The sequence below is a fragment of the Genypterus blacodes genome, unplaced genomic scaffold (genome assembly GCF_046128005.1).
Source record: "Genypterus blacodes isolate CSIRO-AG114 ecotype Tasmania unplaced genomic scaffold, CSIRO-AGI_Gbla_v1 ptg000138l_1, whole genome shotgun sequence".
Taxonomy (NCBI): domain Eukaryota; kingdom Metazoa; phylum Chordata; class Actinopteri; order Ophidiiformes; family Ophidiidae; genus Genypterus; species Genypterus blacodes.
The window spans coordinates 201,241-224,839 of NW_027466940.1; the positions used below are offsets into that span (position 1 = coordinate 201,241).

Consider the following 23,599-nt stretch of genomic DNA (forward strand, 5'->3'; position numbering starts at 1 on the left):
ACCGATCAGACTCACACACTCAGAGTTAAAAGAAAAAAAGAGCGCGGAAAACTTCTGATCTATAAAAAGGGGGCGCGAAAGAAAAAGTTTGGTAACCACTGTATTATTCAAAGGTTTAAAAAGAAATTACACTTCTGCAATCTGTCCACTTGATGGTGGTGTAGAAGAAAATGTACTATATTCATGACAATATTATGCAAGTTAACCTTGTGTTCTTGGCAATCATTTAATATTATGTAGCTGTTCAATATTAGAAAGGAAGTACCCAATTTGTTCTTAACCTTGAGTGATTTACCAGAATCGTTCATTCATCATCAGCGAGGAAGCAATATTATGTCCTGCAAAGTCCTTGTGACATGGTCACTAAGGTAGCCAGGGCCAACAATAGAACAATAGAAAGGCCCCCACCCTGTAACTCTTTCATATAAAAGGATGTTGGCTCTAGGAAGAGCCCAGTACTTGTACTCACAATGACGTGTGAATTAAAGATACGCAGCCTCAACCGTCTCCGCAAATTGATATATAGAATAATACTATAGAATTGGCGTTGTAAGATATAAAATATAATCTATTTATTGTAAATATAAGAATTATATGGTCAACATAAGGTTACATTCACACTCAAGATACTGGCTCCAAATCGTCTGAGCCAAATACACAACACTCAGTAGACTCACCAGGGAAGGCCCAAGAAACAAACATATGACTAGAAGTGTAGGATAACTACCTGGACTTCGAGACAAAGACGGTTAACACTTCGCCCATCAACGGCTCTGTCTGTCTCACGCACACACGTACACACACACACACTAAGCTCACATACACACACACTCACTCACTCACTCACTACACATAGACTGCTTTCACTCACACACCACACACACACACACTCCCATCAATTGGTGACGACCTGTCTGAGGTCTCTTCATTTTAGATGTGTGACTACTATAGAAATGCAGATTGTATTGTATAGTTGTTTTGCAACATAGGACACATAGCTTCACACCCAGCAAGACACAGCAAAAGAATAAGTAATTTTATGACCTCCTGCCCATTCTGTACTTAAGGCAGAGAAGCAGACAATTCTAGGTTGATTCCGGTAGACGGAGACCCGCATGTGCTGTGCGTCCTACGTACGGCCGTGCGTTACACATTTTAAGGTCGATCCGTTAGCCGGAGACCCGCATGTGCTGTGCGTCCCACGTACAGCCGTGCGTTAGACAATTCTGTGTTCGTCCGTTAAAGGATGTCCAGTGTAGTAATGTTGCGTTAACTGCTCTTTGCTTCTTAACATAGACAAAAGGTATATTTAGATTCTGGTATACTTTGTGCTAGGAATTTAACTGTTAATGACTAGTGATATTTCTTTAATTTGGAGACTTTCAAAACGTTTCAATGTTAAATAAGTTGATGATTGTTCAACTTTGATTTATCTCGGTTTTACCATTTGTGTTATGACTTCGGCTTTTCAGAGATACTCGCGTGTCCGCGTTATTTCAACTGGTAAAGACTTTTCGGCTTACTTTACTCAATAGGGCGAAAAGAGGTTACTGAGTAGGAAACATTCAGCTAAATTGGGTTTGGAAAACTTTACGCACACCACGCCTCTGACTTGGTGAGAAAGGGATCTGAGAAATAGAACTCGCCAAAATACGCATGAACGGCCTCTGGATTAATAAGAATATGTTTTTAAAACACACTGTGGAATTACGTCTCTGAGTTCAAAGGAAAAGAAAACCTTAGAAAACACGCGTCCATGGCAATGTGAATTTAACCTCTGCTTTAAAGTACAACATAATGCTTATTGACCACGCTTAGTTGAAGCCTCTGAGCTAGTTCAAGGGTATGACGAATATCACTTACTAGACAAACCTGTGCCCGACGTAACGGGGACGAAGCCTGTCGACAAATTTAGAAGGATATTTCGCTATTCAGCTCCTCGCAACCCAAAACTTCACCGGAACACATTAGAGAATTAGTTACCGTTACCCGGCCAGTAATCAATTCTTTAGAGAGTAGTATTCTCGGTTCGAACAAATAACATCATCCTAAAGTAAGTAAGAGCGTAGAATCAATACTAAATTCATCCCGAATTCCCGCACTGATAGAATGATCCGAAACAAAAACTTGGCGTATCTATGTACAGAATCAACCGATTTGAGACTAAATTATCACTAGCAAACTAATATTTTATCTTATGGAGTCAGATAAACGACATAATTTCAACTACAAAACAATAACAATAATTTCAAGTTGCCAGAAATGGAAACATTCTACCGGCCTTTGCCCGTTCCCATTGGCTCTGTCATTGGACCAAAGTGCAGGTTTTACAGCGTCACGTAAACAGGATTGGCAAGAGAAAACCTGCTGGACTGCCACACCGGGGGATGGAACTCGGGTGCGTCTCCCCACACAGAAATGGGCATAAAAAGGTGAGCAGATTTGCTTTTTAAATAGGATTCTGTGTGAGGGGGCTGCCTTGAGGTCCGTCGTCCGGTTGGTAAGTTCAGTAAACGTAAAACTCGCAAAAAAGAATCTGATAAGAAGAAGAGGGAGAATCGAGGCTGAGCGTACGTGTGTGTGAAAGAGAAGATTGCGCAAGGCGCCAACTAAATGGGCCCTTGCAACTCACACACATGCACGCGCACACACACATACACACACACACACACACACACACAAACACACACACACACACACACACACACACACACACAAACACACGCACACTTACAGGAGTAAAAACAGAAAGTGAAAGTATCATTCAGTGGAGGAACAGCAGCAGAGGAAGACTGACGCAGTGTGAGTTTGAGTTTAATTCGGCAACTTTATGTATCATAGTTTGTCTTTCATACTTGTGTCTGTTACTTATGTCTGTGTGTATGTGGCATGTGTTTATGTGTGAATCTATGTTTTTTTTGCGTGCGCATGATGGCTCATGTGTGTGTTTTGTTTTGATTTATGTGTATGTGCTTCCCTCTCTGTAGTGTAGTTAAGATGAGTGGTTGTGGTGATGAAGAAAAGGCCCCCCCAGACATCGGTCATGGACCCTCACAAACAAAGTAAGAGCGTCTATCGCAGCGGGGGGGGGGGGTTAATTTCTACTTTAAAGGTCTTTAAAGTTGATCTCTTAGTAACAAAACCCTAAATGCAACCTTTGACTGATACAGAAATAACCCCTGTGGGCTCCATGTATTGTCCTGCCATAAGAGGGAGAGGCCTGTGTTTGATTTGATTTTAAGTATATATTTTTTTCTGTTCTGGCTTTCTCCAAATCTCAGTAGGTTGCAAGCTTTGGGTGCTGGACACAGGCACCGGTAAGGTGTGAAGTGTTACAGCAATAAACGCTCATCACTGTTTGTTGCCTCTTCAATTCATCTTTATTTATATAGTGCCAAATCACAACAAATGTTATCTCAAGGCACTTTTCACATAAAGCGTTTAAAGAGAGCCAACATCCCTCCATGAGCAGGCAGTTGTTGTATGTAAGAACCTCTGTGTGTTACATTTAAGCTTTACCTTAGAGTAAACCAGAGGGTGGCATAGAACCTGGTACCTCACCCTATTTTGGGGCGGCTGCAATTGGACTTATTGGCAAAGTCGAGAGGAATTCCCCCATGAGCAAAACAGGGGGGACAAAATGATTCTCTGGAGTGGACAACCACTTAGGCCCTGCAGTCAACGATGAAGAACTCCATCTCTTTCCAACTATCTTCTCTATTGTCTCACCATACCCAAGACTGCAAAAATTACCTCCTGTGTACTTAAGGTTTCCCGATGTACCCATCTGTGTGTCAATGAAGAGTGACCGGTCCATGGGTCATCCCGATAACTTTACTAAAGGACGGACGCCTGCTGAAGAAAGGTAATCACAAAATGATTCTCTGGAATGGACAACCACTTAGGCCCTGCAGTCAACGATGAAGAACTGCATCTCTTTCCAACTTTCTTCTCTATTGCCTCACCATATCCAAGACTGCAAAAATTACCTCCTGTGTACCTTAGGTTTCCCGGTGTACCCATCTGTGTGTCAATGAAGAGTGACCGGTCCATGGGTCATCCAGATAACTTTACTAAAGGACAGACGCCTGCTGAAGAAAGGTAATCACAAAATGATTCTCTGGAATGGACAACCACTTAGGCCCTGCAGTCAACGATGAAGAACTCCATCTCTTTCCAACTTTCTTCTCTATTGTCTCACCATATCCAAGACTGCAAAAATTACCTCCTGTGTACTTGTCATACTCCTGTGACCGGTCCATGGGTCATCCAGATAACTTTACTAAAGGACAGACACCTGCTGAAGAAAGGTCAGAGATTAAACCAGATTACTTTAACATTATATTTGTAGTGTCTTAAGAAGACATCACAAAGGACAGGTATTCTTAAATGTCCAGTGTCTCAGAGTGTTTTTGGGAGAGCCTGAAGAATGATTCCCGGATCCTGTGAGGCTCTGACAGTCTTTGTGGAACCAGCAGACAGGAGGTTTTCCAATGGAGATCACTTGTTTCTGTTACATCAGACAGACAGTCGTCATCTTGACAACCTGTCTGTTTGTGATTGCAAACTTCATATTTCATGATGTCTTCACAGAGTTCACCTGAAAGAGTCAGAGGTTTCCAGTGGTCAGTGTGTCCAGCAGCATCCAACAGACCTGGACTCCATATTCATGGTATGTAAATGTTCAAGCTCCACCCCCTAACATATGGACAATGTAACCGGTTGGAGAATCTGGTTGATAGAAAAACACAAGATGATAGATCAAGCGATAGTTGAAAGAATGAAAAGAGAATCACCTCTAGTGCAAAAAAAAAACAAAAAGGTGCAAGAGTGCATGCAGCTAATAAAGTACACACAATGAGGGATACGAAGTACATACAATAGGGGAACAAAGTACATAACAAGTACAAAGTACATAAAGTGCAGAATGTGCATCTGACTGCGAAGAAAGAGTATTTACAATATATACAACTGCTCATTAACTGCACTCCTAAACTATGTTGTCAACATGTGCAGTGTAAACAGACATCTGACAAATCAGTCAGATGCCAATCAGAAAGCAGTATCCTCTGTCACCCTGGTATTAACTTATGTCTGACTCTTTCAGCTGCTTGAAGAGAACATTGTCAGGTTTGTGAAGAACGAACTGAAGAGCTTCCAGAAAGGCCTGAGTCCAGATTACCCAGAATTCTTAAAGGCTCAGAATGAGGAGGTGCTGAGTGGTGAAGATGAAGAATGGGGGAGGGGCAGCAGAGAGGCATTAATGAAGATCACAGAGAACTTTCTGAGGAGGATGAAGCAGGAGGAGCTGGCTGACTCTCTGCACAGGAGTAAGACCATTTAGCAGCTTAACATGATAGACAGAGGAAACCAGGACTCAAACTTTACATTGAAACTCAACACACACTCACACACGCAAACACGTATGCAGTTACTGCTTCAAGGTACAAATGAAGCTCTACAACATTGTTTTGGTACAAACAAATAGATGTGCCAATTATTGTGTCCTTAGTGTCCCCTTTGTATCAGAATTCAAGTTTAATTAATAAGAATGTCTTACACTGTTGTTATTTTTTCTTTACCATGTTTCCCTCCACTGACTGTTGTCTGTTCATCCAGGAAGTATTGCTGCACTGTGCCAACATAAACTGAAATCTAGGCTGAAGCAGAAGTTCCAGTGTGTGTTTGAGGGGGTCGCTAATGCAGGAAAGCAAACCCCTCTGAATGAGATCTACACAGAGCTCTACATCACAGAGGGAGGGGCTGGAGAGGTCAACAATGAACATGAGGTCAGACACATTGAAGCAACATCCAGGAAACCTCAGAATGCAGATACAACAATCAGATGTGAAGACATCTTTAAAGCCTCACCTGGCAGAGATCAGCCAACCAGAACACTAATTACAAAGGGCGTGGCTGGCATCGGGAAAACCCTCTTAACACAGAAGTTCACTCTGAACTGGGCTGAAGGCAAAGCCAGCCAGCACATCCAGCTCACATTTCCATTCACCTTCAGAGAACTGAATGTACTGAAAGGGAAAAAGTTCAGCTTGGTGAAGCTTCTTCATCAATTCTTTACTGAAACCAGAGAAGCAGAGATCTTCAGGTTTGAAGACTTCCAGGTCGTCTTCATCCTTGACGGTCTGGATGAATGTCGACTTCCTTTGGACTTTCCCAACAATGAGATCCTCACTGATGTCGGAGAGTCGACCTCAGTGGATGTTCTGCTGACAAACCTCATCAGGGGGAACCTGCTTCCTTCTGCTCGCCTCTGGATCACCACAAGACCTGCAGCAGCCAATCTGATCCCTGCTGACAGTGTTGACATGGTGACGGAGGTCAGAGGGTTCACTGACCCTCAGAAGGAGGAGTACTTCAGGAAGAGATTCAGAGATGAGGAGCAGGCCAGCAGCATCATCTCCCACATCAAAACCTCACGAAGCCTCCACATCATGTGCCACATCCCAGTCTTCTGCTGGATCACTGCTACAGTCCTGGGGGATGTGATGAAGACCAGAGAGGGAGGAGAATTGCCCAACACCCTGACTGAGATGTACATACACTTCCTGCTGGTTCAGACCAAACTGAAGAACCTCAAGTATGATGGAGGAGCAGAGACAGATCCACTCTGGAATATAAAGAGCAGGGAGATGATTGTGTCTCTGGGAAAACTGGCTTTTGATCAGATACAGAAAGGAAACCTGATCTTCTATGAATCAGACCTAACTGAGTGTGGCATCGATATCAAAGCAGCCTCAGTGTACTCAGGAGTGTTCACACAGGTCTTTAAAGAGGAGAGGGGACTGTACCAGGACAAGGTGTTCAGCTTTGTCCATCTGAGTGTCCTGGAGTTTCTTGCTGCTCTTTTTGTCCATCTGACATTCATCAACTTTGGAGTCAATCTGTTGTCAGAAGATCAGCCAACCTCCTTGTGGTCCAAACTATCAAGAGACAAACCTAAACTAAGTCTCCACCAGAGTGCTGTGGACAAGGCTTTACAGAGTCCAAATGGACACCTGGACTTGTTTCTTCGTTTCCTCTTGGGCCTTTCACTGCAGACCAATCAGACTCTCTTTCAGGGCCTCCTGAAACAGACAGGAAGTAGCTCAGAGACCAATCAGGAAACAGTCCAGTACATCAAGGGGAAGATCAATAATGCCTCTGCAGAGAGAAGCATCAATCTGTTCCACTGTCTGAATGAGCTGAAGGATCTTTCTCTGGTGGAGGAGATCCAACAGTACCTGAGATCAGGAAGCATCTCCACAGACAAACTGTCTCCTGCTCAGTGGTCTGCTCTGGCCTTCATCTTACTGTCATCAGAGGGAGATCTGGATGTGTTTGACTTGAGGAAATACTCTGCTTCAGAGGAGGCTCTTTTCAGACTGCAGCCAGTGATCAAAGTCTCAAGGAAAGCTCTGTAAGTGTGTAAATTACACAAAGATTTTATTCAATTCAGGCAACAGAGATAAAATGTTCAACAATTAATTTTCAGGCTCAGTGGCTGTAATCTGGCGGAGAGAAGTTGTGAAGCTCTGTCCTCAGTCTTTAGCTCTCAGTCCTCCAGTCTGAGAGACCTGGACCTGAGTAACAACGACCTGCCGGATTCAGGAGTGGAGCTGCTGTCTGCTGGACTGGAGAGTCCAAATTGTAAACTGGAAACTCTTAGGTCAGGACTCATTTTTTAGTAACTCTGCAGGATTCCTTTAGATCTTAGAAATGTGATTTTAGTAACATGAATCTTTCTTCAGGTTCAGTGGCTGTAATCTGTCGGAGAGAAGCTGTGAAGCTCTGTCCTCAGTACTCAGCTCCCAGTCATTCAGTCTGAGAGTCCTAGACCTGAATAACAATGACCTGCAGGATTCAGGAGTGAAGCTGCTGTCTGCTGGACTGGGAAGTCCACACTGTAAGCTGGAAACTCTCAGGTCAGGACTCCGCTGTTTGTGTTAGTGACCATTGCAAGGTGGTTTTATATGTAGGATGAATGTACATTAAACCGTGCGTGCGTGCGTGGGGGAGGCAGTGGCTCAGTGGGTAGAGCTTCCGCTTGGGAACCGGAGGGTTGCCGGTTCCCCTGCCGAGGTGCCCCTGAGCAAGGCACCGAACCCTCAATTGCTCCCCCCTCTGCGAAGGGTGGTAATGTAATGTAAGTCGCTTTGGATAAAAGCGTCTGCCAAATGATCGTAATGCAATGTATGTAATGTAATGTGCGTGCGTGCGTGTGTGTTCTTTCTCAGGCTGTCAGGTTGTATGATCACACAGGAAGGCTGTGCTTCTCTGGCCTCAGCTCTGAGCTCCAACCCCTCCCACCTGAGAGAGCTGGACCTGAGCTACAACCATCCAGGAGACATAGGAGAGAAGCTGCTGTCTGCTGGACTGGAGAGTCCGAGATGGAGACTGGACACTCTCAGGTAAGGACACAACTACAGAGTGGACATTCCTAGGTCTGTACAGAATCCCTGTTGGTTGAAGCTTTTTAAAAACTTATTCACCAATCAGTAATGTGCTGCCATGACTCTGTTTCTTCCTGCAGGTTGGATCATGGTGGACAGCAGAGGATCAGAGCTACTCTGAGGAAATGTAAGTTTGATTTGACTTTGATTCATCCGACCAAAAGTGGATCAGTAGAAAGTGACGGTGAATAAGTAAAAGGTGCAGTAGAGAAAAACTGTGTAAAATATAATAAATGCAGCTGTTTGTGTTTTTCTCTGTCAATCAGATGTTTGTGAGGTGGGACTGGACCCAAACACAGCTCACAGAAACCTCAAACTGTCTGGCAACAACAGGAAGGTGACATATGTGACAGAGCTGCAGCCTTATGCTGATCATCCAGAGAGGTTTGATTACTGGTGGGAGCTGCTGTGTAGAAATGGTCTGACTGGTCACTGTTACTGGGAGGTCGAGTGGAACGGAGACGTTTATATATCAGTGAGTTACAGAGGAATCAGCAGGAAAGGAGAGAGCGATGACACCAGGTTTGGAAGAAATAATCAGTCCTGGAGTCTGAGATGCGCTGAGGATGTTGGTTACTCTGTCTGGCACAATAACAGAGAAATGTCCATCCATGTCCCTGTGTCCTCCTCTGTCCCTCGCAGAGTAGGAGTGTATGTGGACTGTCCTGCTGGCACTCTGTCCTTCTACAGAGTCTCTGACAAACTGATTCACCTCCACACTTTCACTACCACATTCACTCACACTCTCTATGCTGGGTTCTGGCTCTGGAAGTTTGGTTCCTCAGTGACTCTGTGTGATCTCTAGGACACAAATTACCTCATTCTACAACTTAACCTGTCGTTTGAGGCAGTTTTGCCCACTAGGGGCACTGTAGAACAGCAGTATCGCTTGTATTGTTTATATGTGATGGAAAGATCAGCATGAACAATTCAGATTTATAAAATGTATAAACTGCATTCTGGGATGAAGATTTCTTCTGTCAGCTCACTTGCCTGTTGTGTTTGTTTGTTTTTCTACCTGTGGTTTGACAACATCAATTGCTATCAAGTGACACTGAAATTTTACATAGTTATCAAACTTATCATAGTACAAACTTCCAGTAGTTGGCCTGGATTAAACGGGAACATTAATTAAAATATCTTTGAGAGAAATTCTGTTAAATGTAAGAAGAAGGTGAAAATAAAAGTTGTTTGTATATTAGATGCTTCATCAGTTACTAAGACAAATGTCAATGAATAAAAATGTAAATGAAATTAAAGTACCCTGTGTACATGCCAAACCCCTGAACAATGTCTATGCCCAGACATGTTTGGATTTGTTGGAGGAATCCCAGAGAAGAAAACACATATTTACTGTAGGGAGGCTTTAATTCTGACACCAGTAAGAATGTGCAATTGGACTTTATTTCAATCATTCTTTATATCAGAGCCCCTGCCCTTCCCGGGCACTAAGCAAAGGGGCCCACCTACATGACCCGAGTGTACAGGGCTGCATTGTACAGGGCAAACTGGCTCTCACAGTAAATACCAAAAAAAGTTATACAAAAATATATACACCTATAAATGTAATATATTGTACGACAATATACTGTATATAAGTTACGACAAAAAATATAGGTTAATAAATAATGCAGGTCGAAGTTCACCCTCTCTAAAAGCAGATTATCTAAATTTCCAGCCGTCTAGGGAGGGAGACCTCTGTCAAATTTTCATTTTAAGATGGTAAGAAGGTCGCCTCTTTAAGGTGTAAAATTCTTACTCTTACGTGAATGTTTAAGAGACTATATTAAGTAAATGAATTTAAGGGTTTTCTTGTCTTATATCAATTTGCATGTAAACCCTTTCACTGTTTCTGGAATAAGCCAATGTTCGCCAGCTATCAGTGCATTGTTGTACATCCACACATGAAGCCCATCAGTGACTCATTCACCTGCGACATCGCCTGTGATCTCATAACCTATGTGCAGATCATTAATACTTGTGGAGTAAAAACACACTTCTTGCTGTTGACTGAGGTTGTGTCGGAGAAGCTCCGTGTGATGAATGGGTGAGTTAGGACTTTATATGGCTTGATCCTCTTCTTCATCCTCAGGTCCAGCATTCTCTTTATCAGCTTGACACAGGTGTTCTTGTCATCATCCGCGAGACTGATCTCTCCATCTGTGGCCTCCTAGAATGGAAAGCACACCATACAGTCAGTCAGTCAAGTGCTCCTTGCAGAGTCCCTCTCTGTGATGGATTGATGAGGAGCTCTCCCTAAAGATGGATGCAGAACCATTTACATAATAAGCCCAGTCACGGCTCCTGATTTCTGGTCTTGGCCACTGGTGCTTTGGTCGGACTCGCATCTGTCCAACAGAGCAGGGTTATGGTCACGTTTCGCTTCACATGTCTTCGTGTTGTCGGGCTGGGAAAGACTTTGATCCAATTCAGATTCAGACCAATATGTTATGGATGAGGGCTGTCTTGTCACATATTTTGATAATCGATTAATCTACTGATTATCTCAGTTATTAATTGAGTAATCATTATGTGTATATGTATGTAATCTGAGTAAGAGATTTTAAGATTGTTTATGCCGTTGGTGTCATCGCTCTACCCTGTGGGTCATTGATTGTGTGTGTTCATAAGAATATAAAATGCGGTGAGAAATTAACTTGCGTGTTGATGAAAAAGTAACCCTGCGCTGCCCAGCACGACTAAGCTCACCACCTTCAGCACATCCAGCGAGGTGAAGCTGTACTGCCTGGACTCTATAAACTTGGTGATGTCTTGACATGGGTCATTTGGTTTCTGAAGCAACAAAACATGAACACGAAAACATTTTGTTAGTGATCACCTCTACATTTAAAACTACCGGTCTTATCTCAGACCTCACGTTTGTCTGATGTTTTGATTCTGTACCTTGAGTGTCCAGCATGGCATCAAACTTTTCCACTCAAGTTCGAAATATTTTAATGTCTTGGATCCAGTCCATAGACTCACGGGCGACGGTTTACCCAGGAGGTCCACGATGGAGCGCATCTGCACCAAACACATTATTCCACAAACCCCTGCATGAAGAGCAACTAGTCTGCTTGTATACACTTGGGTGTTATTAACCCTTTCATGCACGATGTCCACTTGAGTGTAGTCCACTGTAGTGGACATTGCGCGTCAGTGACTACAATTCATGTAAGAATTTTTCTTCTTGAAAATGTTTCATCTACAGTAACTTTTTAGGATATAAATAAATGTTTTCAGATTTTATTAGAATAAATTAATTATAATTTATGTATGTTGTAATGTTTATATCCAAAAAATTATCATTTTATTCATTGATTTGTTAAATACACACGTTTTCTGTTTCTGTTCCTCAGATGCACAATGTCCACTTAAGTGGACATTTCAGTGACTCCTTAAATAATTGGTGTAAAAAAAATATATATATTTATATATTTATATATTTATTTATTTGTTCTTTTTATGCCTAAAGATAAATAAAAACACTTGGGGGAAAAATCCTGACTGGGGCTTTCATAATTTGTGCATGAAAGGGTTAAAATAATGGATGCACAGACGTTGGGAGTAGCAACACACCCATACTGAAGCCACACACACACACACACACACACACACACACACACACACACACACACACACACACACACACGTCCAGGGATAAAGCAGCTGGACCGATCACACAAAAGATATGCATATGTATTATTCAATATGGTGGAAAATCTAGTTGGGCACAATTAACCTGTTGGCCTGTTTCAGTGGATGCAGATACGTAAGCACCAACAAGTCCAAGAAATGAATTTATTATTATTATGTTGATGGTTCATAATAATTACCACTTCGTAATCGGATGTTCCAGGAAAAAGGTCACAGCCGATGAACATGCGAGCCATGACGCAGCCCAGAGACCACATGTCTATGGCCCTGTTGAAGGTGTGGCCGAGCAGGATTTCAGGAGACCTAATGGGAGAATCGACGACACACAGAATGAGGAGAGGAACACAAACACAACGTGGTTATACAGCAGAAGGACAATCTTCAGGGGACGAGATGTCATATTATTTCACATCCCAAAGAGGTCTGAGCATCAGGCATCAGCAGCGTTGCTCTTTGATGGAAATGAAAAGGTAAATGTTAAATGTTACCGGAAAGGATGAGACTGAACAGGAGGATCTCTGCGCTTCAGCTGGTCTTTCCAAACAGCAGAACCAAAGTCAGTCAGCTTGACCTTGAAAGGCTTCCTCAGCTTATCCACCAGCATGATGTTTGCTGGGGTAACATCTGCGTGGACAACTTTAAGCTTCCCCAGGGTGTTCAGGGCTGTGGCCACCTGGAAGCACAGAACCAGGGAGAGAAGGGACATACTTAGCTCATTAAAGGAAGAAAGGAAGTGCAGAGCTAAGTGCTGCCTCCATCTGTCCACACCTGTCTGATGATGGTGCTGATGTTCTGTAAGCACAGGCGGTTCTCCACGCTCTGCATGTATTGGCTTAAGGTCATGTCTAATATCTCAAAGAGGATCCCTGCTTCTCGAGGTTTCCAGTAGCTACCCAGACATTTCACAATGTTGTATCTGTCAGCGTGGGACTGCTGGAGATGGTTCAATATGGCCACCTGAGGACAAACCACACAAACATCAGCATAATGTGCTTCTTAACAAAGCTTTGCACATAGTACAGTATTTTATTCACATGCATCTCTATATTGTGTTCACTGCAGTGGCTCAACCTGTGGTTCTCACACTTAATCAACCCTTGTTAACAAAAATGTTGTGAATTCTATTATTGCTCAAACTCAACCACCAAGCAAACTTTATGTTTTTACAGCTACAACTTGTAACAGAATTTTGTAAAAGGAGGTTGAATATAAAGTAAGAATGTGTCAGTGAACAGTGTACAGCGTGTATGGAGGATGAATCACCTCCTGCCTGAAGGCATCCATGTTGCCCTCACTCTTTCGGATCTTGATGGCGAGGTTCCGTCCCGTGTTCACCTCATACGCCTTGAACACGGAGCTGAATCTGCCTTCACCGAGCTGCTGCTGCACCCTGAACGCGCCTTCGGTCTTTGAGGGCATTGTAGGACGAGCATCTTCAGGCAGGAGCGACGCCGGGGGAGTCAGGGGTGTTACGGGTGTCATGGGTGTCACGGGTGCCACGGGAGGTTGCCTGGTTGACATCGTGGTTCCAGGTCTAGGAAGAATGGCGTCGTCATCATCACGTCATCTTGAAGGTAACCCGGGACGGAGCTACCTGGAGGCTCTGGATGGAGCGCAGGTCAGTGGGTATCGATCTGCTGAACAATCACCATCAGCTGGGGTTTGATCCTGAGCCTGACTGAGGCTGACGAAACGCCACTTTGCATGAGATATTTGTATAATACGTACAAATTAAAGCGTTTGTTGTTACGCGCCGCATACTCAATCGTATTTGTCGTCATGACTTAACCAGCGGGTCTGGGCCGCGGTGACATCATAGGTGCCTGATGTCATGAGTGGTTCTTCAACCTGCTGTTTTAATAGGTTTGTGGGCTGTTTTGAACTGTACACGTTAATTTGACCAATAGAGGGCAGCAGAGAGTTATTTAAATCATTCGCTCCAGTTCCATAAAACCTCTCTCTCACCAAACTCTTGAGGGAGCAGCAATGTAGTTAGCTACGTTTTGCTCAGGAGCTGAAAGTGTAGCCAACTACTTTATTAACAGAGTAGCTAACAGCTTAACTACTTAAAACATCTTAACTTCATACACAAACATTGGTGGACAGAATGACTGATCTCCACAGGTCGCTCAGATTAGCTTCACTAGTTTACCAGTACCAATCTACCAGTTGAATTGAAATTAAATCTTGAGCTATGGTTACATAAAATAACTTCCCTTTAAATTAAAGAATTGCAATTATCTGGCAGCTGTGAGATGAGATTTCTGAAGAGGTTATTGGTTGATTAGAGGGTTTGTAGTCGGTTTCTTGAATTCATGAACAGTTACTTATCAGATTTATTAGATAAGTATCTGGACATATTACCTGTCACTTATAATCCTCATTGTGCCTCCTAATGTCAAATTAATATTACTGATGTGAGTAGAATAAAGTGTTCAGCTGTAACTGTCAATCACTGTTTCTGTCCCTGTGTTTGCTGAATGATATATTAGAATTTTCCAAATCATGTGTATCAGATGAACCAGGTGGGGAATGAATCAGGATGTTTCCATGTTGATGAGCGGCAGAGGCTTTGGGAAATCTCTGGAGTGAATCTTTAAAAAGCGCTGAAGACCCCAGGGGAGGTTTAGTGAGAGGCGTGGCCCCCCGAGCCCTGTAACCTGAACTCACGGGGGAATCAAGATAAAAGCTGGGAAAATACAGAACTCCAAGGATAGTTTGACTACTCAACTAACCATTTTCCCATAACGAACAACCCAGATATCTGAATCGGTCCTATGGAGCCCTGCACTCCGATATGAAATCCGAGCCTGCTTGCTGAAAACTCAATGAGAGGTCAGAAAAATAAACAGTAACATTTTATGACAGAGCAGGAAAACAGCTGTGAAAATGCAAAAACATTTATTTTCAGACGTCTAAGCCAACATGGCAGCTTGTTTATGAGAACACAGACAGAGAAGCTGCACTGGATCAGACGCGTTGGTTTCATTCATTCTGAAACATGTAATCACAATCCTGTGGATCCTTCATACTTAACATCAAGCTTCCTCAGAAGTCAACATTTACACAAGTTTAGCTTAAATAAATCAGTAATCAGAAGTCACAAAGCCAGAAACAAAGGGATCCACATAAAAATCATTGAAGTCATTGAAATTGTCCTTGTGTTGGTGCTTTTTTTGTCCTACTATTGACAGTGAGCAAAAGATCCACTGTGTGCCGGGACACAAAGATAACCCCGCCCCTCTCCAATATATTATGGATCATATTTAAAGCTGCAAATTAATCGAGTGCTCTGTTTTAAACAGAAAATAAGAAAATAAGTAGTAAACCAGGGCTGGTACCTCCTACTCAGATACTCCATGTACAGTTTCTTCACTATGCTGCTCCACTTCACTCCCTGATTCCACTCAGTACACAAAGATGCAGACTGCTGTTTTACAGACCCAGACATGCAGGTTTAGAGTGGGAGCGACAGTGGAATATGGTTCACTTAATGCGAATGAGTGTGAACGTTGCTGGGCACCACAGTGTGTAAGTGAAGGTGGATGCAGCACTTCCCTTGCAGCACTTCCGGTGCCACATCCTTGATTTCTTGCAACTACTAGATATCCAACGATAGTTGATGACGGATGTTCTGATGGTAGAACATCAGGAGCAGTGGCATCTCTTTGAGGTCAGGACAGTTACAGACAGCTGGGATACTGGACACATATTGTTGATTCTAAGGGATTCAACAATGACTCAGGTCATCATCATCATGGGGTCAATTTCCTGACAAAAACTGCACTAACTGTTCATTTCCAACCCTCACAGCCAGGTGTTCCTGAGTATTAGTCAGTATCTCCTCTGTCTATGCATCAGGACACCTTGTCTAACTCATTGAAGCAGCTGCTCCTGCTCTGATTGAACAGGTTCTGTCCGTCCTGTGCCTCCCCTGATTTAGGTCCCACACAGCCCTGATGCTGCTCTGTGTACTGCAGGTGATGGCCCATAAGAATATGCGCTTGCCTGATGGCTTGTAGGGGACACAAACCCACCTTAGGACAGTGGGAGAGGATCACCGACAGAGGTGGGCGAGACACTGCCACCAGGCTGCCCCCTACAGGAGAGATGTGAGTGGGGCAGGGGTAGGAGCTCTCGCAGCTGCTGCTACTGCTGCTGTGCTCAGTGAATACATCGAAGCTGAGTCCATTTGCCTTCAGCCTGATTGAGTCTGTGATGCTGTTGTGAGCGGAGCTGCGCTTGTTCCTGCTGCTCTCAAACAGTTCCTGCCGGCCCAAGATGTGGCGCCGGATGATCTTCCGAAAAGTGAACCTGAACTCTCGAATGCGGTAGGCGTAGATGAAAGGGTTAATCACAGAGTTGGCATGGGAGAGGAAAATGGCCACGTTCATGATCCAGAGCGGCGGCCGAACACAGAGAGGACAGAAGAGGGTGAAGCAGTTGATGATGTGTAAGGGCAGCCAGCAGACCACAAACAGCCCGACAATGATGGCCAAAGACTTGGCGGCCTGGATTTCCTTCTGCATAGTGGAGCGAGACTTCTCCCCATGGAAAGCTTTCACCTCCATCAGCTTGAGCTGGTGGCGAGCTGCCATGAAAATGCACAGGTAGATGGCCAGCATCAGCACCAGGGGAATCAGCACACAGGCAAAAAAGTTAAAGTAGACCATGTACTCCATGACCACCACATTCTCAAACAGGCAATCCATGAGGCCGGCCGGGCAGGTGCTGTTCATGCTCTTTATGGGGTGATACCAGCCCATCATGGGGGTCAGACCGATGATGATCGACAGAACCCAGCAGATGGCGATGATGCCTTGTGCCCGCTGGCCGGTCACCAAGCCATTGTACCTGAAGGAGACAGATACAAACATCAAGTATCAGTTCTGTCTGTCAGGCCCTGTGTTTGAGGCTTGATTGATATGATCTGAGACTTACAAAGATGTATCTTTTATGTTTATCTTTTAACAGGAGGCAATGTGTAGAATATGACAGATGCAGATGGGACAGATGAGATGAGCAGGTTTGGTGCAGATGTCGTTCAAACTGGATCAAAGTGGCGCATAGATTGCGTAACTCACAGACCTCTGGAAACTTTGGAGGTTGAAGTTGTAATCAATGACTTCAGATGAATGAGGTTATGTGTGTGCATGTGATTACTTCTGAAAACTAAATAGTTTACTGAATAAGGACAAATAGAACAGAGATGGGTAAAGGGAGCTAGCTTTTTGGAAGAATCCCCCTCAAATGAACCCTTAATATTCATTGACAAAGACAATGCCATCATCATTTACACGTATCTGCATTGAAACATGGTACAAGGTTGGGATCCTGATAGTTTGAAATTTCTTAATTAATTAATCTAATATTGTTTCAACTGAGAACATATGTACACATGTAGTCCTGGGCCTTGGCACAGGCCATACTGCTGAAGATGTGTTTCCCACTGGGCCACCCACACTACAAACGCCTGCATCATCATGATCGTGTTGCATGTCACATACAGGGTTGTGTACTGTAAGTCTTAGTTTTGTACACATGAAGTTTCCCTTGGCGTGTCATTTTATCCATAATTACTTTGTGGAAATGCTTCTCATCCCCGGAAATAAATCAGAATAAACAAACAAGCCTTTGAGGACAGTTGCGACAAGCAGAGGCTATTTAAAGTCTGCCCGCTGCTCAGTGTGGGAGAGCAGCTGAGCTCTTCGGCCTGTTTCTATCACATTCTTCAGATGTTAAAGTTCAAAGGTTAATGCTGGAAAAACACATCCCCACGTCAGGGATGAAGGCCAACGCTCGGACCAAGCAGGGAACGCTCACGTCTCCTCCACTCAGCAGGAGGCTGTGAAGAAAACGCTGCAGTTTATCATCTCAAAGCTCTGCAGTTATTTTGGCTTGTGAAACGTCCTGAGCATTCTGACGAGCCGGCACATTTTGGATTTGTTTGTAGAAATGTCTTAAATGGAGAGAATATTGATTCTAGAAGTTGGAATTTTTGCTTTATATTTTGTTGTTTTGTAACCTCAAACTATTCTGCCAAAATCTGAAAAAAACTGAAATGTTAACAAAATAAAATCATAATAAATAATAAATAAACATCAACAAACATTATCGTCGTCTTTCAACATTTGTAGAAAAATATAGAAAAACACTCACACATTATTTGTTCTAGAAACTTCTTGATTCTAGATTCTGGATTTCAAGAATCTACGAACAAATCTAGAAATACCAGAAAACTTATTCTCTCACACTACAGGTAATATGATCCATTTGTTTTCAATTCCTTCACATTGTAAACTACAAGCAAAATATGTTTGTTATTTAGAAGTTTGGTAGGAATAAAGATTTTAGTGATTTAAACCTTTTGTCCTGCACATTAAAGGTTTTATTCACATTTCTCATGAAGTGCTGAGGATTCATGTGCAAATTATTAAACCAACAAAGAAATGCTGAGGCAAAGGGCTTTTATGTTGGAAATGTAAGGACAAAGTTTAAAAATGACTAGATGGTCAACAAAATGAGGTCATAAATGGAGCACGGCTGTCCGTCTGTGTGACGGTTTGATCTTTGCAGAGCATCTTTGGGAAAACTGGAATGTTTAACTGGTGTCCAAATAAGCAACACAAACACTGTCAGACAAGCTCGTTGATCTTTTGCTGTTATTCCAGCCACAGTCTGGATAAGCAATTAGACAGAAAATCACTCCACTGCTCCGGGGAGATGCAACCTCATGGGAGGAACCATATCTGGACACGTTCAATCAGCCGGGACCTTCAGAATGACATGTTCTCACTGCCATACACAGACAAAGAAGAGCTTTACGTTAAAAACATAACATTCTGTCCATCTATTCTCTATTCCTGGTCATCCTGCTCAGAGTCAGGGGGGTGAAAGGTCAAAGCCACAGAACCATTCACACCTACGGCCAATTATAGGATTCGGATGAAGCGAGTCTGCATGTGTTTGGAGGTGGAAGTCCGTCCACACAAGAGGAGCAAGGTAGGCCCCAATCGGATTCAAACCCACAACCTTTTTACTGTGATCAACAGTGTCAACCATCAAGTCACTGTGTTGCCCCAAAACATCGTATTGACTTCATGAGATAGTAAATAATTCACTTTATATCCTCCCAAAAGACGATAACATACATTTTAACTCTAAACTCATCTTTTCATTCTCTTAGCCACACAAACATGAATCCCCAGCTGGTTTGCCCTCTGGATCACTGACCTGAGAGGAATCTTGATGGCGATGTAGCGGTCAATAGCGATGGCCAGCAGGCTGAAGATGGAGCTCTGGGTGAGAACCACCACGAAGCAGGCGATGAAGAGGCAGCCATAGTAGTTGGAGCAGAAGCCGGTGCTGATGACTATAGCAAAGGGGATGGCCAGGACGCCCACGGCAATGTCAGCCACCGCCAGCGACACCACAAAGAAGTTGGTGATGGTCTGCAGGTTGCTGTTGAGGCACACGGCCCAGCAGACCAATACATTTCCCAGCACGGAGAACACAGCAATCAACACCTCCACGACGATGTAGAGGACGTAGGCAGGGTCTTTTTGCATGATGAGGAGTACGGAGAGGTCGGTGATGAAGAGGGAGGACGCCTCACCTCAACAACCATAGCTGCAGCCTGGCAGCCTCCACACTCCTAACGCCTCCAGAAACATCAACACGATTCACCCACCAGCTGTGGCAAACACACACCTAGAAAGTCTGAGCTGTGTGATGATGAAGATGAAGCTGTCAGGGCTTCACATCCATACAGCTGCCTGGTCTCTTGTCCTGTCTTCTGCTGTCCACTCCCTTCAGCTCCGTCCCCTCTGCGCTCCCTTCTTTTCCCATCAACCTCCTGAGGGGCTGAGATGATACCAACAGCTCACATCAGCGGAACAGCACGTCACTGGAGATAAAGAGGAGCGCACGTGTTGAAGAGGAAACGCTTTAAGTGAACAAACTGTGAGGAAGGAAGTGAAACTGCACTTCACTCTGCCGAGATACGAGTTAACGCGGCCGAACGTGTGAGCTTGGGACCGAAACTAGGCATCACTCAAACTGAGCGACGTCTCTAAAAATATAGCAAATGTTATCAAACTTACAGCCAAGGACTTATGAGATATGAGATGTTGGCTCAGGATCAGAACAAAAGCCAAACATTTACTGTACTTTCATGTTTGTTTCATTAACTTGTCTCATCATGCTTTACATTTAATTACATGCCAATTTATCTTAGAGTTCTCTCATTCAGCCTGTGTGTGTGTGCTGTCAGCGGTTATGATGTCTGCGGTCTACAAACTAATAATAGTAATGTGATGGTTGTTGGTTGGTGGTTACTGCCGTCTGCTCTTCCTCAATGACTCTTCTGTCAGATTCCCCGCAATCAGCTGGCGATCGTGCAAGAAAACAGAAATGTTTTTGTGGCGATGATGGAGAGTTTGTGGAAGTTACATCCAGCTGTGCGGGGACACAAAGGTCTCGTCTCTCTCACTCAGACTTTTCCCTTTGCATAATTCAGCATCTTTTTTTCATACCAAAGTCTTCCTCACTTCAGCGTCTGATGGTCTTCAGGAGGACTTGCTCATATCAGTGGCTCACACTGCTCAGGCTGTATTTGTGTTGTGTTGTCGTGCAGTGTGGCATTGCGTGTCAGTTTTATTTCCTGTCTTCAGTATAAAATCTAAATTCCCACAGGAAAATACAGCATTAATGACTCTCAAAACAAGCATATAAAACCTTTCAATAACAAACCGTTCAGGGATTTAACGGTTAAACATCAGAGAAAGTCCACAAAGAGGAATGAGAGGAAATGAGGCCAAAACTGAGGACAGACGTAGGATCATTCAGCCACTTTGGGACCTGGATCTTCCAATCACGTCTGCTGATTTACGATTAATCGAGGCAGTAAACACATTAGTGAGGAGGTTTCAACTATCACTGATTGAATTAAAAGGTCTCCTCAGTCTCTGTTTCTCAGGGATGAAACGTGACATGTTAGTGACGAGACCATGATCCCGACGAGTCATTTATGAGCTGCAGCTCTTTCTGAAGATTAAGCCACGCCCACTTCACTTTAGCAGCCAGTTATAGACAACAAGAAGGAAAATGAGAAAACAAAGATAGAAGTTATGTCCAGCTTAGGTCCAGATGTTCTACATGGAAAATGTTGTGACAACTGCATACTTACAAAAAACTGTTAAAAATGGTGGGAAGTCTAATGGACATGGCCTATATATAGAGACGATCATATATACACTATATATTGTAATCATCATTTATATATGTGGAGGGGCCCAAATTTTGATTCCATAACTTACGGTTCAAAGGTTTTAGACCAACACATTAAAGTGGTAATCACAGCGCCACCATCAGGCCAAACAGCGCCATTTTTCATGGATTCTTCTCTTGATTGTGTCCAATCTGCCCACCAACTTCTTCAGAAATCCAGATAACAGCAAACAGATAAACACGATGGCCTTTAAACAGCGTATCTAAAAATGACCTGTCTTCACTCGCTATGCACACAGGGCTGCTTAAAACATTAGGGAGGTTTCAAAATTGACGTGTAAATCTACATAATATCTCTCTCCAATATATCCTCTCCTTTAATTAGTTAATGTATCTGCACATGATTAACATACATGCAGCAGGTTCCTACAACAGAGCGACACTGAGACGCCGCACAGCAGGAGGCCGTCCTGATTTACAGCCTTCATTATGCACACACAAAGGTGCTGAGGCGACGCTTTGAGGACACTGAGGAGACATTTGTTGAGGATGACACCTGCTGGTTTTGTTCTCACAGGTGAAGAAACCGAACACCATCCACTGGAACGCGTTGTACACAACGTGACTACAGGGCTTCAGGAAGTGGCAGTCCCGTTTCCTGAGTTTACATGCGCTGTGTTTCTGTTTCTGTGAAATGCAGCAGTGCAGCCAAGACGTTGAGGCAAAGTAGGCCTGCATGTGTCTCACTCCCTCCTTTAGTTTACTTGTAGATAAACATCTGTCTGCTGTCCTGTTGTGCCTCTCATTGAGCATTTGGTGATCGTTTCACAAATAATGATCACTCTGCTTCTTTAATCAATTCTAAGCTATTGTATGGATTCTGATAGATTTGTACATTACTACATTTGTTAATCTTGTCCAACATTCCCTCACTTAACTGAAATCTCAATTGTTGATGTTTTCATCTTATATAATGTCCCATGTGATAAAGAAAGACACTATACAAATATAACATATTGTTATTAGTCTATTGCCTGTGCTGTTTATTTTCTATGCCTGCATTGGTCTCTGTGGACTTTGTTGTTGTTTGTTTAGCACAACATGTCATTGTCACAAGAATGTGACCCAGTGATCTGTCTAAATATCCCCAAATAAAGTCACATATTCACAGATAATTAACCTGCCCGGTTATTTACGCAACTAACATCCAAACTATAACCTCTGAACTCTGCACCTGTGTGGCTAAAGACCCACAAATCATGTCAAACCCACTTTCACCTTTAAATTTAAGAAACACAAACAGACTGAAGCATTATCAGCACCTGCTAATCAATACAAACCATAGAGATCATTGATTATTGGGAGATAAAGATCGGAAATACTTTGTGTCTTGTTTGCATCCTACTGTGATAAAAACGATCTGCAAGGAAGTTCTGATCAGCCAGAGGGCTTTCAGGTCTTGTGTCTGTCTTCTGTCCGGAGCTGTGAGCTCACAGACGGATGATGAAACTCCTGCTTAACAGAAATGTCTCCGTCCTCGGCAGCTATAGGACTAACTCTGTGACTGAATCTTTTCATGTGCAAAGCGGAATTAAACGTATTCAGTCCATCATTTGTAAGAATAACTACTACTTTTGGGGTTTTGATGTCATCTTAAAGGTGGGATTTGATCATTTTCATCAATTTAAGGACGTAAACGTTTCTGTAATTTAAGTGATTATGTACACGCGAAACTAGTCACAAAATCTATTTCGAATCCAGTCAATCAAACGCTGATTTTTATCGATTCCGTGCAGAATGAGCCGCAGTTCACCGGAACTAAACTTGAGTCAGATAGTGAAGTGAAGTTTCCTCACCTGGTAGATGAAGCAACAGCTGATCGCGTCTCTGTGCGGACTGAACTCAAGTCCCGAAGTGAGCCGTGAAAACCATCAAACACGTCCACGTAACGTCACACACACAAACACACCGCCGCCTACTCTCTCGGTGTGTCTGGGTGTATGCACTCTAACTCTCTCTCTCTCCCCCACCTCTCTCTCCCCCTCTCTCTCTCTCGATTGCAAAAGCAACGTTTGAGTGAAGCTGCAGATAAATGTCTCTAACATTTATGCTGTTCAATACTGTAAATAAATACACATAAAATTGTAACTTCTACACTAATTCATCAATGAAACTCCACACCTCTTCCATGTTTCAAAGGTCTTTTATTACTATTGCCAGAAAAATAAAGCAACAAAAATCCAGACCTGGCCTTTTTACAGCTG

At 43.3% G+C, this 23,599-nt stretch overlaps 3 protein-coding genes across 4 annotated transcripts; 1 reads left to right on the forward strand and 2 right to left on the reverse strand.

Annotated features, from left to right (window-relative positions):
• Positions 1 to 2,343: 2,343 nt before the first annotated feature.
• On the forward strand, positions 2,344 to 9,672 carry LOC143011686 (protein NLRC3-like). 2 transcript variants are annotated; one of them, XM_076164652.1, is made up of 13 exons: positions 2,344 to 2,432; positions 2,988 to 3,062; positions 3,770 to 3,865; positions 4,006 to 4,101; positions 4,212 to 4,310; positions 4,594 to 4,672; positions 5,108 to 5,330; positions 5,620 to 7,417; positions 7,493 to 7,666; positions 7,749 to 7,922; positions 8,235 to 8,408; positions 8,531 to 8,577; positions 8,717 to 9,672. In XM_076164652.1, the coding sequence occupies exons 1-13, from the start codon at positions 2,419 to 2,421 to the stop codon at positions 9,253 to 9,255; spliced, it is 3,588 nt and encodes a 1,195-aa protein (XP_076020767.1). In that variant the 5' UTR covers positions 2,344 to 2,418; the 3' UTR covers positions 9,256 to 9,672. The 2 variants fall into 2 exon arrangements, with proteins under 2 accessions (XP_076020767.1, XP_076020768.1); XM_076164653.1 differs by lacking the exon at positions 4,212 to 4,310.
• Positions 9,673 to 9,815: 143 nt separating this feature from the next.
• On the reverse strand, positions 9,816 to 13,452 carry LOC143011694 (homeodomain-interacting protein kinase 2-like). Its single transcript, XM_076164662.1, has 6 exons — positions 13,371 to 13,452; positions 12,596 to 13,064; positions 12,287 to 12,410; positions 11,355 to 11,474; positions 11,163 to 11,243; positions 9,816 to 10,620 (listed from the first exon to the last, which is right to left on the reverse strand). The coding sequence occupies exons 2-6, from the start codon at positions 12,811 to 12,813 to the stop codon at positions 10,408 to 10,410; spliced, it is 756 nt and encodes a 251-aa protein (XP_076020777.1). The 5' UTR covers positions 12,814 to 13,064; positions 13,371 to 13,452; the 3' UTR covers positions 9,816 to 10,407.
• Positions 13,453 to 14,950: 1,498 nt separating this feature from the next.
• On the reverse strand, positions 14,951 to 23,357 carry adora2aa (adenosine A2a receptor a). Its single transcript, XM_076164750.1, has 3 exons — positions 23,192 to 23,357; positions 19,341 to 20,013; positions 14,951 to 16,961 (listed from the first exon to the last, which is right to left on the reverse strand). The coding sequence occupies exons 2-3, from the start codon at positions 19,673 to 19,675 to the stop codon at positions 15,965 to 15,967; spliced, it is 1,332 nt and encodes a 443-aa protein (XP_076020865.1). The 5' UTR covers positions 19,676 to 20,013; positions 23,192 to 23,357; the 3' UTR covers positions 14,951 to 15,964.
• Between the last annotated feature and the right edge of the window lie 242 nt (positions 23,358 to 23,599).